The sequence below is a fragment of the Symphodus melops genome, assembly GCF_947650265.1.
Source record: "Symphodus melops genome assembly, chromosome: 20".
In the NCBI taxonomy this organism is placed as follows: domain Eukaryota; kingdom Metazoa; phylum Chordata; class Actinopteri; order Labriformes; family Labridae; genus Symphodus; species Symphodus melops.
The window spans coordinates 17,146,627-17,162,126 of record NC_136710.1 but is presented as its reverse complement, the minus strand read 5'-3'; the positions used below and the strand labels follow the sequence as shown (position 1 = coordinate 17,162,126).

Sequence of the window (15,500 nt, the reverse complement as noted above, 5' to 3'; positions counted from 1 at the left end):
AATCATTGTAATACTGTATGATACAAGATCATGTCCAGCCACCTCCTCTCTCTATCTGGTAGCAGCATAGAGGACATTTGGCTCCGGCTCTCGTCTTTTGGCTTTAGGTCGAAATGTCACTGCTGCGTAGTTCAGTTCATCAGAGGCCTCATTCTGTAAAGAGAGTATCTACAGTCATACTTCATACGTTCAAAACACAGGCAGATGAGAGAGTCTGCATGGAGCAGCAGAACATGAAAATAGACATGTTGTTCAAACATTACCGATTGTCAACGTACTTTAGGAGACGCATACATTACACATGAACCCCACCAAGGGCATAATATGGGACCTGTAAGGCTTGGTCTACTCTGTTAAATTGGTTACATTTAATATATTTTTGTTGACTACTCACATTAACTCAAATGTTTCAAACAGTCATCGAAGCCAGAGAAAGTCATTTTATAGATTTAACGGGACTTGTCTAGTCGTCCCTGCTGCCATGACAGAGTCACCATGGCAGACAACATGTTAATTGTTGTCGTAGAAACACCGAATGATATTTAAAAGGTCGCTGCAGAAGGAAGCAGAAATTGCTACTGAAAGCTGCTGTACTATTGCTGTGATAAAAACATCATTTAAAATTGTACTTAGATACAGTAGCTCGTCAGGAAACATATTCTCCTCCTTAGGTCAAATTCTCACGTTAGTTTATTATCAGGGATGGCGGTTGTGGGGAGTAGCAGAGAGAACTCCCATGATTCCCCACCAGCCTCTACGTCATCTTTTTTTTATTGTTTTTGCTTGACAGCCCTCTGGTGGTTGACTTTACATACTGTGCCTTTAATGTATATGGACAACATGTATATGTACGTCTATAATCACACACATATTTTAGGCAATCATTAAATAAACACCAATGAATAAAATGTCAATATTATACAGCACAAACTGTATAAAGGTCAAAGCAGTTGTATTTACCTCAGTGTGTGCCTGATTCTGCCTTTCTTCAACAGCTGAATGACAAAATAAAACATTTTTATCAGAGGTTAGAGTTCACTCAACATTGTTTTTGGTCAACTTAAAGACCATCAATAAAGAGAAAAAGTAAATATTTTACAATTGCAATAAAAAGTACATCATAAAACATACCACTTTGAAGTTTCCTAATTTTAATGATCAGACCGATGACGACCATCACCAGCAAAAGAGTCAAACCACCCAGAATCACGCACGCCAGAGTTTGTGCTCCATTACGCTCCACTTCTACAAAGACAGATCATCGTGTCAGAATACATTTTCCTTTTGGAGACCTTAAAACATGACAGTTTGTGCATTACAGAAATTACATTAAATTCTACTTTGCTGCATGCACCATTAAATTATTCTGCAGATTTTTGCATTTAAATCAGAAGTGGAGTAATAACAATAGGCTGGTATAGCGATGACTTATTTTTGTAAGCCAACCTGGAAGTAACTATGCTGGTGGTTCCTACGCCTATGGGATTTTTACATTGGATTTTGGATTGTTGCAGAAAATAAGCTCTGTGTCAAACACACATTTCTGATGTGTCGCTGTTTTGTTCAGCTGGATAATCTTTACATATTAGAACCATTTAATTGAAGTTTGAAGAGTTAACGAAGCCGAGTTAAGTAAAAAGCTAACGTTGTGCTATAGCGAACTTCACAGCGGTTGGTTTATTATGACGCCACGACTGTCATGGTTTATTGATCTAATCTGCAGTTTTGACAAGCTTGCGAGACTTTAGCTTAATAAGCAGTTTATTAACATAATATTAACAAGAGCCCGGAAAAACATGACTACAGGTTGTAAGGAGGATTAATGAGAGAGTTCCCGGCATGATGACGTTAATGTCCCCGACAACCACTGTCGTGTCATGTAGCCACTTGTTAGCAACAGCCATTTTGAGTTTGCACAAAAACTTTAAAATTCACTAGTGGGTGGTCTTATCTAACGTAGTTTATCTCGTTTGGCAACATGTCAACATCTCTTAAGCTAAAACTGATTTCAGGTGACTTATCACAAATCCATTCAAAATCCACATTGACTTTTAGAGTTAGGAATCCATGACGCTAAAATGCTAACTCACTTCCAGGTTTTAGGACTCATTCCTGTAGCAGTCTATAACAGTAAGGTTGTAACTGTGAAATTATTACTGGATTTGTAATACTAATTTCTTACATTACTCATTAAAAGTAATTCTATTAATATAAAGTGTTAGTAGGAATGCGTACTGCCCAACACAGCTGTACATTCTGTCCTCGCCTTTGTCTGATCGATTCCTAACTATTAAACATATTTTTAAAAAGCTTGCTGCTTCAGACTCTGTTTTTCTTTTTGGAAACTCCAAATTCAATGAGCATTTTAACATGAAGGATTTCAAATGTCAGAAATTTGTTGAAGAACAAAATAAAGAGAATCTTACTTGTACCGTTGTTGTTCATGCTGTTATGAGCATCACTGCTGCCTATTAGAGAAATATTTTATCTTAACTGATTTATATCAAAATATATAAGACAATATGTTGATAGAAGCAGAAATAACGTGACAATGGGAACAGAGAGAAAGAGAAGACTTTAAAATAATCTTACCTTTGACCTTTAGATGTATCGTAGTAAGAACTGGACACCCCCCTCTGTTAAATCCACAGTAATAAATTCCAGAGTCCTTTAATTCTACTGAACGGACTTTGAGAGAGATAGTAGAGTCATTGTATGACATAGTGAATTTATCAGCACTGTATCCATCTTGATAGTTCACATCAGTGGTAAGACTGTAAATAGTAGAGACACATTGGATGTCAGTTCCTTTGACAACTTTCAGCCAATATCTGACTGAGTCATATTCGTCCATGCCGGAGCACATCAGTGTGGCATCTCCACCAGCCTGGACCTCCACAGTCTGAGACTCAGAACCTGAGACAGAGATCCAACCTGGAACAAACAGATGAGTGACCGAGATCTTAAGAGTCAGAAGCTGAAGGTGAAACACTTCTCTTCACACGAGCTAGCAAATACGAGATAAGATGCATGTAAGGAGGATAAATCAAACAATATGAAATATATGAATGATGTGACAAATGATGAAACACTTACTGAGGCTGCAGAGGAGGAAAGCTTTTATCAGTGTATGGTTCATCGTGGTGCGTATGACTGTGGCTTTGAAATGTCCGCAACTTGAAAAGATAGCAGCAGAAATCGGGCAAAGAGGAGGGGCCTTTGATGTCACTTATGTTCCTGCATCTGATGTGAGACATGTTGCACTTAAATTAAGTTCAGCAACAACCATTTAGTTTCAAAAGCCATATTTGAAATGAGGCCCCAACAAGTTCAAACATGCTCTGTGCACAGATATATAAAAAGGTGTTTTCCTTGTACACTTTAAAGTAAATGTATGATGACGTTGAAACCACCAACAATCAGCAGAGAAAAGCTGTAGATCTTTAAAGTATGTTTTACAGTTTGCTGATGGGAATATTTTGAGTAAAAAAGTTGATTTCCTTTTTTATATAAGAGATGAAGATAGACACTGACAGTGCTGTTTTAACTAACAGTAATGGCTCAATCAATTAATCCCATGTGAACAACAATATCCACTCAACTAAGTTGGATTGACTCGGAGGGAGAGGACAATACCACTAAGCAGGTTTTCTCAGATACTTCTGGTGTTCTGCTTGGTTGAAGTCCTTGAGCCAGTTTAGCCAGGAGGGAAAAGAACAAAATAGAGATACTGCAGATCTTGGTTCTGTTCCCTTCAAATGGCTGCGGCCTCATTGTTAAGAAACACTGATCTAGTGTGAAGCAGGCGAGTCACTTACTTCCTGGGTGTAACATTGGAGAAGTTACAGCCGTTACCCGAGATAAAAATTTTATGATGAATGAATTAAAGTTTGTTTTTCTTCTCTTACAAAGGGGTGTGTTTCTTCTAATCACAGGTGCTAGGTGGAAAAAGAACTTGTCAGAGGTGGTCTTGATTTAAAATCTGGAGTCTGCACAGTCTTAGACCGAGTGATGTGATGAGGCTGGAGTCGGAAGAGGCTCTCTAAGACTGTTTTGAGACAACTGTGTGGGAAGTGTTTTGTGATGACCACAGGGAGGACATCGATGGCCTCTCAGACTGCATTACGGACTATATAAACTTCTGTGTGGAGTACACCGTACCCACCAAGACTGTACGCTGTTTTGCAAACAGTAAGCCGTGGATTACTCCTGAAATAAAGGCTCTCCTCAAGGACAAAAAGGGGGCTTTTAAGTCAGGAGACAGGGAGGAGATGAAGACTGTGCAGAGAGAGCTGAGGAGGAAGATCAGGGAGGGGAAGAGCAGCTACAGGAGGAAGATGGAGGAACAGCTGCAGCAGCAGAACGTCAGTGGAGTCGGGAAAGGCCTGAAAACCATCTCAGGTCACAAGGACTCCAACACTGAACTGGTTAGAGATCAGGAGTGGGAATCTGAGTATCTGAGAAAACCTGCTTAGTGGTATTGTCCTCTCCCTCCGAGTCAATCCAACTTAGTTGAGTGGATATTGTTGTTCACATGGGATTAATTGATTGAGCCATTAGTGTTAGTTAAAACAGCACTGTCAGTGTCTATCTTCATCTCTTATATAAAAACGGAAATCAACTTTTTTACTCAAAATATTCCCATCAGCAAACTGTAAAACATATTTTAAAGATCTACAGCTCCCTGTCACCACCATGTCTTTAGAAATTACATGTCATATGTAAAGGCTGAAGACAATGTAAACAACACTACCAGAGCAACAAGGAGTTTATAATAGGTGTGTGAATGATCAACAATCAATATTATTGGCAGAAATAGGAGGGCCCCAAAATCAAATTTTGCTTAGGGCAAATGGAGGCTTGGGCCAGCTCTGCCCTGCAGACTAGATCAGAGAAGCTGATTGTTTTGACCAACCAACAACAGACAGTCACCCATTCAGCTTCATTTCAAACTTTATTCTCACAGGTTAGGATTCACAGGCCTCATGGTTTTTGCCACCTCCAACCACACTGTGCTCTCTTCCTGTCCGATAACTCGTGTGTTCCTCACTCACTCATCTAGTTCTGCAGACAAAGATCCTTTTTCTGAACACATCTTAAAAAGTCACAGGGACAAACCATTGCTGATGAAGAATTTGAGAAACGAGGAGACAAATGAAGATGGCAACTCGTGCAAGAACCCGTCACGTAATTCCATCTTTTAATGGATGAATGAAACTTTTATTGCCCCGAGGGGAATTTGTCTTTAACTGAGATCATAAAAACACAAAATACACAAAAAAATGTCAAACCCAAATTCAGGACAGCATATAAAAACAAACCTTTTAAAAAAATTAAACTGAAGCATCATGTGATTACATGTAGGGATTTTAAAACATCACAAAAGAGATGCAGGTAGCCACAGACAATGTTGATGAAGCAAAAGTAAATATTAAGTCAAAGTTGATATTAAGATGATAATTCAATTAACTGTCAACAACAAGCCATGTTAAAGCACAAAGCATTGTAATACTGTTGATAGAAGATCCTTTCAGGTCGCCTCCTCTCTCTATGTGGAAACAGCATAAAGACATTTGGCTCCAGCTCTCTTCTTACAGCTTCAGGTCAACTCTACAACTTCTTGGCAGTTCAGATAATCAGAGGCCTCATTCTGTGAAGACAGTATTTACAGTCATCATGTGGTCACATGACATGAGTTTTATTCCCAGAGTAGACCAACATATTCTGGATCTTTAAGCAGGAACACATCGTGATATTTGGTTGTTGGTCGTTGATAAAAGGTTATTCAGCCTGTAATTTAGAGAAATGTGTTCTAGTGTTGAAGTCAAGAACGCTTTAACTGAGACCGAGACATTTAGGGAACGAGACCAAGATCAAGGCAGGACGAGAAGAGGACAATAACAGACCAGAAATATCAGTGACAAATCATCGAGTGTAAAGCAGGCGAGTCACTTTCTTACTGAGTGTAACATTGGAAAAGTTACAGCCGTTACCCGGGATAAAAACCTAATTATGAATGAATTGAAGCTTTTTTTTTTTTTACAAAGGGGTGTCTCCCCCCTGAACTGCTACCTTATCGTGGTGGGGGAGTTTGAGCACCCGAATGACCCTAGGAGCTATGTTGTCGGGGGCTTCAAGCCCCCAGCATCGTCACCCAAGACAAACAGGTCCTAGGTGACGGGTCAGACCAAAAGCAGTTCATAAAACCCCTATGACGGAAAAAAGAGCAAGGATCGTGACATCGCCCGGCATGGCGGAGCCGGGGCCCCACCCTGGAGCCAGGCCTGGGGTTGGGGCCCGCAGGAGAGCGCCTGGTGGCCGGGCTTTTGCCCGTGGGGCCCGGCTGGGCTCAGCCCGAAAGGATGACGCGGGCCCATCCTCCTGTGGACTCACCACCAGCAGAGGAAGCCGTAGGGGTCGGGTGCAATGTGGATCGGGCGGCAGTCGACGGCGGGGGCCTCGGCGACCCGATCCCCGGACGCACCTTCTGGCGTTTGGGACGTGGAACGTCACCTCACTGGGGGGGAGGAGCCTGAGCTTGTGCAGGAGGTTGAGAGGTACCGGCTAGGTATAGTCGGGCTCACCTCCATGCACTGCTTGTGCTCTGGAACCCAGCTCCTCAAGAGGGGCTGCTCAGCCGCCAGGTGTTGGAGTTCACTCCGGTGAACGAGAGGGTCGTGTCCCTGCACCTTCGGGTAAGGGACAGGTCTCTCACTGTCGTCTCGGCCTACGGCTCGAACAGCAGTGCGGAGTGTCATCTGACCGGCCGTGTGTCTCGGACACTCGGGTGAAGAGAGGGGCTGAGCTGTCAACTGATCACCACCTGGTGGTGAGTTGGATGCGCTAGCAGGGGAGGAAGCCGGTCAGACTCGGTAGGCCCAAACGTGTAGTGAGGGTCTGCTGGGAACGTCTGGCTGAACCCTCTGTTAGCGAGGTTTTCAACTCCCACCTCCGGACGAGCTTTTCACAGATCCCGGGGGAGGCTGGGGACATTGAGTCAGAGTGGACCATGTTCTTCACCTCCATTGTCAAAGCAGCTGCTCTGAGCTGTGGTCGCAGGGTCTCTGGTGCCTGTCGTGGCGGCAATCCCCGAACCCAGTGGTGGACACCGGAAGTAAGGGAGGCTGAAGAAGGAGTCCTATCGGGCGTTGCTAGCGCATAGGACTCCTGAGGCAGCTGACGGGTACCGGCAGGCCAGGCGTTCCGCAGCCCGGGCGGTTGTGGAGGCAAAAACTCGGGCCTGGGAGGAGTTCGGGGAGGCCATGGAGGAGGACTTTCGGTCGGCCTCGAGGAAATTCTGGCAAACCGTCCGTCTCCTCAGGAGGGGGAAGCAGTGCTTCACTAACACTATTTACAGTGGAGGTGGGGAGCTGCTGACCTCAACTGGGGATGTAGTCGGACGGTGGAAGGAATACTTCGAGGATCTCCTCAATCCCACCGTCACGTCTTCCACTGAGGAAGCAGAGGCTGAGTTCTCAGAGGTGGACTCGTCCATCACCCAAGCCGAAGTCACCGAGGTAGTTGGCAAGCTCCTTGGTGGCAAGGCTCCGGGGGTGGATGAGATTCGCCCTGAGTATCTTAAGTCTCTGGATGTGCAGGGGCTGTCATGGTTGACACGCCTCTGTAACATCGCATGGAGGTCGGGGACAGTGCCTCTGGACTGGCAGACCGGGGTGGTGATCCCTCTTTTCAAGAAGGGGGACCGGAGGGTGTGTTCCAACTACCGGGGAATCACACTCCTCAGCCTCCTTGGGAAAGTCTATTCCAGGGTTCTGGAGAGGAGGATCCGGCTGTTAGTCGAACCGCGGGTTCAAGAGGAACAAAGCGGTTTTCGTCCTGGCCGTGGAACACTGGACCAGCTCTACACTCTCCAGCGGGTGCTCGAGGGTTCATGGGAGTTTGCCCAACCAGTCCACATGTGCTTTGTGGATCTGGAGAAGACATTCGATCATTTCCCTCGCGGCGCCCTGTGGGGGGTGCTCCGTGAGTATGGGGTTCGGGGCCCTTTGCTAAGGGCAGTCCGGTCCTTGTTCGACCGGAGCAGGAGTAAGGTTCGCATTGCTGGCAGTAAGTCGGACCTGTTCCCGGTGCGCGTTGGCCTCCGGCAGGGCTGCCCTTTGTCACCGGTTCTAGGCGCAGCCAGGTGCCAGAGGGGGTCCGGTTCGGGGACCACAGGATCTCGTCTCTGCTTTTTGCAGATGATGTGGTCTTTTTGGCTCCATCAAACCCGGACCTTCAGCGTGCACTGGGGAGGTTCGCTACCGAGTGTGAGGCGGCTGGGATGAGGATCAGCACCTCTAAATCTGAGGCCATGGTTCTCGACCGGAAAAAGGTGGTTTGCCTTCTTTGGGTCGGTGGGGAGTCCTTGCCCCAGGTGGAGGAGTTTAAGTATCTCGGGGTCTTGTTCACGAGTGGGGGGAAGATGGATTGGTCCGTTGTGGTGAAGAAGGAGCTAAGCCGAAAGGCGAAGCTCTCGATTTACCGGTCGATCTTCGTTCCTACCCTCACCTATGGTCATGAGCTTTGGGTCATGACCGAAAGAACGAGATCTCGGATACAAGCGGCCGAAATGGGCTTCCTCCGTAGGGTTGCTGGGCGCACCCTTAGAGATAGGGTGAGGAGCTCGGTCACCTGGGAGGAGCTCGGAGTAGAGCCGTTACTCCTTCACATCGAGAGGAGTTAGTTGAGGTGGTTCGGGCATCTGGTCCGGATGCCCCCTGGACGCCTCCCGAGGGAGGTGTTCCGGGCATGTCCCTCCGGGAGGAGGCCTCGGGGTAGACCCAGGACACGCTGGAGAGACTATGTCGCTCGGCTGGCTTGGGAACGCCTCGGGGTCCCACCGGAAGAGCTGGAGGAGGTGTCTGGGGTGAGGGAAGTCTGGGTGTCTCTGCTCAGACTGCTGCCCCCGCGACCCAGCCCCAGATAAGCGGCAGAAAATGGATGGATGGATGGTGTCTGCACAGTCTTAGACCGAGTGATGTGATGAGAGTCCAGATTGATAGACATTAAAAAAGTTGAATTATGTAAGAAAAATCTCTAACTGTTGGTAAGCAACCTTTTCAATGATCTTTCCTAAAAACAGTAGGTTTGATATGAGTCTGTAATTAGTTATGTCAGAACATTGAACTTAATTACTGAATTTATTTACACACTCTCAAAGTTAACAGTGAAATTGTACTCACCTCACGGTGTCCTGGATTCTGTCCTTCAGCTGCTGAGGGACAAAATCAAACATCTGGTAAGTTCATTCAACGTTCATTTTAGTCATTTTGAAGACCACTGAAGGAACATGAATGACTTTTCTGCAGTGATAAAGAAAGATATGAAACATACCTGTGTGAAATGTCCTGTCTTTAACAAGCAGACCGATGACGACCATCACAAGCAAAAGAGTCAAACCACGCAGGACGATGCTCACCAGAGTCGCTGCTCCATTACACTCCACTTCTACAAAGACAGATCAATGTGTCAGAATACATTTTCCTTTTGGACTCTTTAAAACCTGACAGGATTTAACTAAAATCTTTAAGACTTTGAAATATGTAAAGATTAGAGAAGTCTGTGCATTATTCAAATAATAATAAAAATTGTACTTGTACAGTTCGTGTCCATCAGTGTTTTGTCAGCGCTTGATACAAAAAAATATATTCGACTTTAATTGTATAAAATACAGTCTTGGTTGTTCTGTAGGCAGTGTAGAGCTACAGCTATTCTATGAGGCTCGTTTGTGAGGTTTATATCAACAAGCGAACAAATTGTTTAAGCTTTTAAGATGTCAAAGACAATAAGTCTGTGCATTATAGAAACAATAATAAAAATCATACTTGTACTGTTTCTGTCCATTCTGTCTCGGCCTTCATCTGTCTCGCTGCTTCCTATTAAACAGTTAAAAAAGTTTAGGTCTTGAGTTCCTGTTCTGTTTGACTCTTTTACAGAGACAGATCATTGCTTCAGACTATGTTTAATTTAGCGAGCGTTTTAACATGAAGGATTTCAGATATCAGAAGTTTGTTGAGTAAAGAAAACTTTTGGAGAATCTTACTTGTACCGTTGTTGTTCATGCTGTTATGAGCATCACTGCTGCCTATTAGAGAAAGATTTTATCTTAACTGATTTACAACAAAATATAAAAATCGATATGGTGATCTAACTTGTTTCATCTTCTATTTTTTAATTTACATGAGCAGAAAAAAATCTAAATGTGACAATGGTAACAAACAGAAATTGAAGACTTTAAAATAATCTTACCTTTGACCTTTAGATGTATCGTAGTAAGAACTGGACACCCCCCTCTGCTAAATCCACAGTAATAAATTCCAGAGTCCTTTAATTCTACTGAACGGACTTTGAGAGAGATAGTAGAGTCATTTTTTGACATAGTGAATTTATCACCACGGGATCCATTAGGATATCTTACACCAACAGAAAGACTGGTAATAACAGAGACACATTGGATGTCGGTTCCGTTGACAACTTTCAGCCAATATCTGACTGGGTCATATTGGTCCATGCCGGAGCACATCAGTGTGGCATCTCCACCAGCCTGGACCTCCACAGTCTGAGACTCAGAACCTGAGACAGAGATCCAACCTGGAACAAACAGATGAGTGACCGAGATCTTAAGAGTCAGAAGCTGAAGGTGAAACACTTCTCTTCACACGAGCTAGCAAATACGAGATAAGTGGATAAAGATGCATGTAAGGAGGATAAATCAAACAATATGAAATATATGAATGATGTGACAAATGATGAAACACTTACTGAGGCTGCAGAGGAGGAAAGCTTTTATCAGCGTTTGGTTCATCGTGGTGCGTATGACTGTGGCTTTGAAATGTCCGCAACTTGAAAAGATAGCAGCAGAAATCGGGCAAAGAGGAGGGGCCTTTGATGTCACTTATGTTCCTGTATCTGATGTGAGACATGTTGCACCTAAATTAAGTTCAGCAACAACCATTTAGTTTCGAAAGCCATATTTGAAATGAGGCCCCGACGAAAGTTCAAACATGCTCTGTGCACAGATATATAAAAAGGTGTTTTCCTTGTACACTTTAAAGTAAATGTATGATGACGTTGAAACCACCAACAATCAGCAGAGAAAAGCTGTAGATCTTTAAAGTATGTTTTACAGTTTGCTGATGGGAATTCTTTGAGTAAAAAAGTTGATTTCCTTTTTTATAAAAGAGATGCAGGTAGACACTGACAGTGCTGTTTTAACTAACACTAATGGGTGTCAATCAATAAAACTCATGTGAACAACAATGTCCACTCCAACTAAGTTGGATTGACTAGATGGGAGAGGAAAATACCACTAAGCAGGTTTTCTCAGATACTTCTGGTGTTCTGCTTGGTTGAAGTCCTTGAGCCAATTTATCTTCTTTCCTTGTCAGATTAAACAGCAGAGGAGGGAAAAGAACAAAAGAGAGATACTGCTGATCTTGGTTCTGTTCCCTTCAAATGGCTGCGGCCTCATTGTTAAGAAACACTGATCTAGTGTGAAGCAGGCGAGTCACTTACTTCCTGGGTGTAACATTGGAGAAGTTACAGCCATTACCCGGGATAAAATTTTTATTATGAATGAATTAAAGTTTTTTTTTCTTCTCTTACAAAGGGGTGTGTTCCTTCTAATCACAGGTGCTAGGTGGAAAAAGAACTTGTCAGAGGTGGTCTTGATTTCAAATCTGGGGTCTGCACAGTCTTAGACCGAGCGATGTGATGAGGCCGGAGTCGGAAGAGGCTCTCTAAGACTGTTTTGAGACAACTGTGTGGGAAGTGTTTTGTGATGACCACAGGGAGGACATCAATGGCCTCTCAGACTGCATTACGGACTATATAAACTTCTGTGTGGAGTACACCGTACCCACCAAGACTGTACGCTGTTTTGCAAACAGTAAGCCGTGGATTACTCCTGAAATAAAGGCTCTCCTCAAGGACAAAAAGGGGGCTTTTAAGTCAGGAGACAGGGAGGAGATGAAGACTGTGCAGAGAGAGCTGAGGAGGAAGATCAGGGAGGGGAAGAGCAGCTACAGGAGGAAGATGGAGGAACAGCTGCAGCAGCAGAACGTCAGTGGAGTCAGGAAAGGCCTGAAAACCATCTCAGGTCACAAGGACTCCAACACTGAACTGGTTAGAGATCAGGAGTGGGTGAATGACCTGAACACTTTCTTCAATAGATTTGAACAGCCATCCACCCCTCCCCCGACCCATTCCATCCTGCTGCAACCATCACCATCATCTGCCCCTGCCCGAACCTCATTGCCCATCCCCCATCTCACCCCCCTGTACACCACTCTCTCCCCCAATTTCCAGCCACATCTCCACTCTCAGAACCACCAGTCCACAGCACCCCTGCTCCAGCCTGTCCTTCACAACAACCCAGGTGAACAGAGAACTGAGGAGGCTAACGGTCAGGAAGGCAGTTGGTCCGAATGGCATCAGCTCCAGGCTCCTCAAGACGTGTGCAGACCAGCTCTGTGGGGTTATGAGGCACATGTTCATCTTGAGCCTTGAACTGGGGCGAGTACCACAGCTCTGGAAGACATCCTGCGTGGAACCGATGCCAAATATCTCCCGCCCCAAGGACTTCAACCACTACAGGTTGGTGGCCCTTACATCGCACCTGACGAAGACCCTGGAGAGGTTGGTCCTTCAACATCTGCGCACCCTGGTGAGCTCATCAATGGACCAGCTGCAGTTTGCCTATCAGCCAGGCATTGGGGTGGATGATGCTGTCATCTACCTCATGGAGCGATCTCTCTCACACCTGGAGAGGGCTGGGAGCACTGTGAGGATCAAGTTCAATGATTTCTCCAGTGCTCTTAACACCATACAGTCTGCACCTCACATCGTGGCTCCTGGATTACCTGACCAACCGGCCACAGTTTGTGAGGACACGGGACTGTGTTTCTGACCTAGTCATCTGCAGTACAGGGGCCCCACAAGGGACCGTCTTGGCTCCCTTCCTCTTCACCCTGTATACTGCAGACTTCTCCTACAACACGGCAAACTGTCACTTGCAGAAGTTCTCTGATGACTCTGCCATCGTCGGCCTCATTCCCAATGGGGACGAGGGGGAGTACAGAGAACTCAACAGGGACTTTGTGGACTGGTGCCAGCGGAACTGCCTCCAGATCAACATGGCTAAAACCAAAGAACTGGTGGTGGACTTTCGCAGACACAGTCCCACTTCCCCCACACCGGTGAACATCAAGGGAAAGGACATTGAGATAGTGGACTCTTATAAGTACCCGGGTGTTCACCTGAACAGTAAACTGGACTGGACTGACAACACACAGGCTCTCGACAAGAAAGGCCAGAGCAGACTTCACCTGCTGAGGAGACTCAGGTCTTTCGGAGTTCAGGGAGCACTCCTGAAGACTTTTTCTGACTCAGTGGTAGCATCAGCTATCTTTTACGGAGTGGTCTGCTGGAGAAGCAGCACCACGGCTGCAGACAGGAACAGACTGAACAAACTGGTGAAGAAGGCCAGCTCTGTCCTGGGCTGCCCCCTGGACCCTGTGGAGGTGGTGGGAGACAGGAAGATGATGAAGAAGCTCTCATCCCTGATGGAGAACGTCTCCCACCCCTTGCATGGTCCTGCAGTGACAGGCTTCGCCACCCGCGGTGTCTGAAGGAGAGATACCGCAGGTCCTTCCTTCCTGCTGCAGTCAGACTGTTTAACCAATCAGCTCCCAGTAGATCAGAAAACACACCAAACTGGACAATTTACTCCTACTTCTTGTGCAATAATAATGTAAGATGTCATCTGATCTTATCTGTATTTTTATTCTTCAATTTGCATTGCAATATTTATTTATGGGACAATTTGTGCAATAAAATTTCATCTTTATGTGTGCTGTGTGCATGATAGTGTTCATACTGTTTACACAGACTTACATCTTTAAGCTACTGGCATTTCAACTGTTGCTTTCTGAGGCATGTTTTTTGTTAGCTCTTTAATTGATGCACATTTCTTTTTCTTACTAGCTCTTGATGACCGTTTTTGATGTATGTTTTTTTTTAATCTATTTTAATTTTTTTGCACTGTGTGATTTTCTTCTGCTATCCTGCTTTGCTGCTGTAACACTGTAAATTTCTCAGCTCACGAGATGAATAAAGGATTATATTATCTTATCCAGCTTGATAGACATTGAAAAAGTTGTTTTATGTGAGAAAAGTCTTTAACTGTTGGTAAGCAACCTTTTTAATGATCTTTCCTATAAACAGTAGGTTTGATATGAGTCTGTAATTAGTTAGCAAGTGAACTCAGCGCTTGCTCCGGTCCCTGTGGCCACTAGGGGGCCCCCAAGAGCAATTAACAAAAACATCTTACTATTTTTTTTTGCATGTATGAGTCTGACTGATGATTTCTACATGATCAAAGATATATTATTGTACAAAAACACGCTTTTAGGTCAACAGAGTGCTGCTGGTGTAGGCCTAGTGAGTCCTCCTGCCTCTTTTTAAATGTCAAAGCTCTGCCTCTCCTACTGTGCAGTGTGCACTGTCACTGTACGCCCAAAGCGCAGGTAGAGTCAAAAAACATCACAAAAAAGGACATATCCTTCAGGTGCAGAAAAAACAAAGACGAGAAAAACAATGCCAAGATAAAGGTATGTTTGCAATGTAATGAAATGGTTATCAAAGAGATTTGTGTTGCTTCTCTCCCCACCTTCGGATCCCATTCACCACCCCCCTCTGCAATAAAGGCTGTAAAACGCCCAATAATAAATCTTAAATAAATAGATAAAAAAAAAAAAAGCAAAATGTATCTTTTAACTGGCTGTTCAAATAGCAAAATATATTAATGCCAAATGAATTTAACTTTGGCAGACTTTCCTCTCTCTGTACAAAGTCAACATTAAATAACAATCAGCTAAAAATAAAAACAGGCAATTTAAGACTAATATGTACAAGACTGATGAGATGAGATGACTTTTACAGTAAATACAAAGCTTTATCACTTGGATCATTCAACCCTCGGCCACTCTTGTAGCTGAATGTTTTACATTTTGAAATTAGGAACAATATGGGCACCCTGGACATCATTCATTGGTCTTATTTATGTTCTTGGCCACCACCATGTCTTTAGAAATTACATGTCATATGTAAAGGCTGAAGACAATGTAAACAACACTACCAGAGCAACAAGGAGTTCATAATAGGTGTGTGAATGATCAACAATCAATATTATTGGCAGAAATAGGAGGGCCCCAAAATCAAATTTTGCTTAGGGCAAATGGAGGCTTGGGCCAGCTCTGCCCTGCAGACTAGATCAGAGAAGCTGATTGTTTTGACCAACCAACAACAGACAGTCACCCATTCAGCTTCATTTCAAACTGTATTCTCACAGGTTAGGATTCACAGGCCTCATGGTTTTTGCCACCTCCAACCACACTGTGCTCTCTTCCTGTCCGATAACTCGTGTGTTCCTCACTCACTCATCTAGTTCTGCAGACAAAGATCCTTTTTCTGAACACATCTTAAAAAGTCACAGGGACAAA

The 15,500-nt window shown here is 44.3% G+C and overlaps 1 protein-coding gene and 1 long non-coding RNA gene across 2 annotated transcripts; both read right to left on the bottom strand.

Moving 5' to 3' along the window:
* Nucleotides 1-740: 740 nt before the first annotated feature.
* Nucleotides 741-2,928, bottom strand: LOC306841574. The gene is made up of 4 exons (XR_013781561.1): nt 2,593-2,928; nt 2,427-2,468; nt 1,132-1,245; nt 741-995 (listed from the first exon to the last, which is right to left on the bottom strand). It is a non-coding gene; the product is annotated as an uncharacterized lncRNA (long non-coding RNA).
* A 1,974-nt stretch (nt 2,929-4,902) lies between these two features.
* Nucleotides 4,903-10,833, bottom strand: LOC306841510 (uncharacterized protein). The gene is made up of 8 exons (XM_079371446.1): nt 10,762-10,833; nt 10,448-10,590; nt 10,249-10,344; nt 10,043-10,084; nt 9,825-9,875; nt 9,334-9,447; nt 9,183-9,214; nt 4,903-5,650 (listed from the first exon to the last, which is right to left on the bottom strand). The coding sequence occupies exons 2-8, from the start codon at nt 10,449-10,451 to the stop codon at nt 5,600-5,602; spliced, it is 390 nt and encodes a 129-aa protein (XP_079227572.1). The 5' UTR covers nt 10,452-10,590; nt 10,762-10,833; the 3' UTR covers nt 4,903-5,599.
* Nucleotides 10,834-15,500: the final 4,667 nt, after the last annotated feature.

What these genes read in the sequence shown, in the direction of transcription:
- LOC306841510 (XM_079371446.1), bottom strand. An exon ending in GATACATCTAAAGGTCAAAG is followed by an intron (nt 10,085 to 10,248) that starts GTAAGATTATTT and finishes TTTCTCTAATAG; the next exon opens with GCAGCAGTGATGCTCATAAC. An exon ending in CATGAACAACAACGGTACAA is followed by an intron (nt 9,876 to 10,042) that starts GTAAGATTCTCC and finishes ACTGTTTAATAG; the next exon opens with GAAGCAGCGAGACAGATGAA.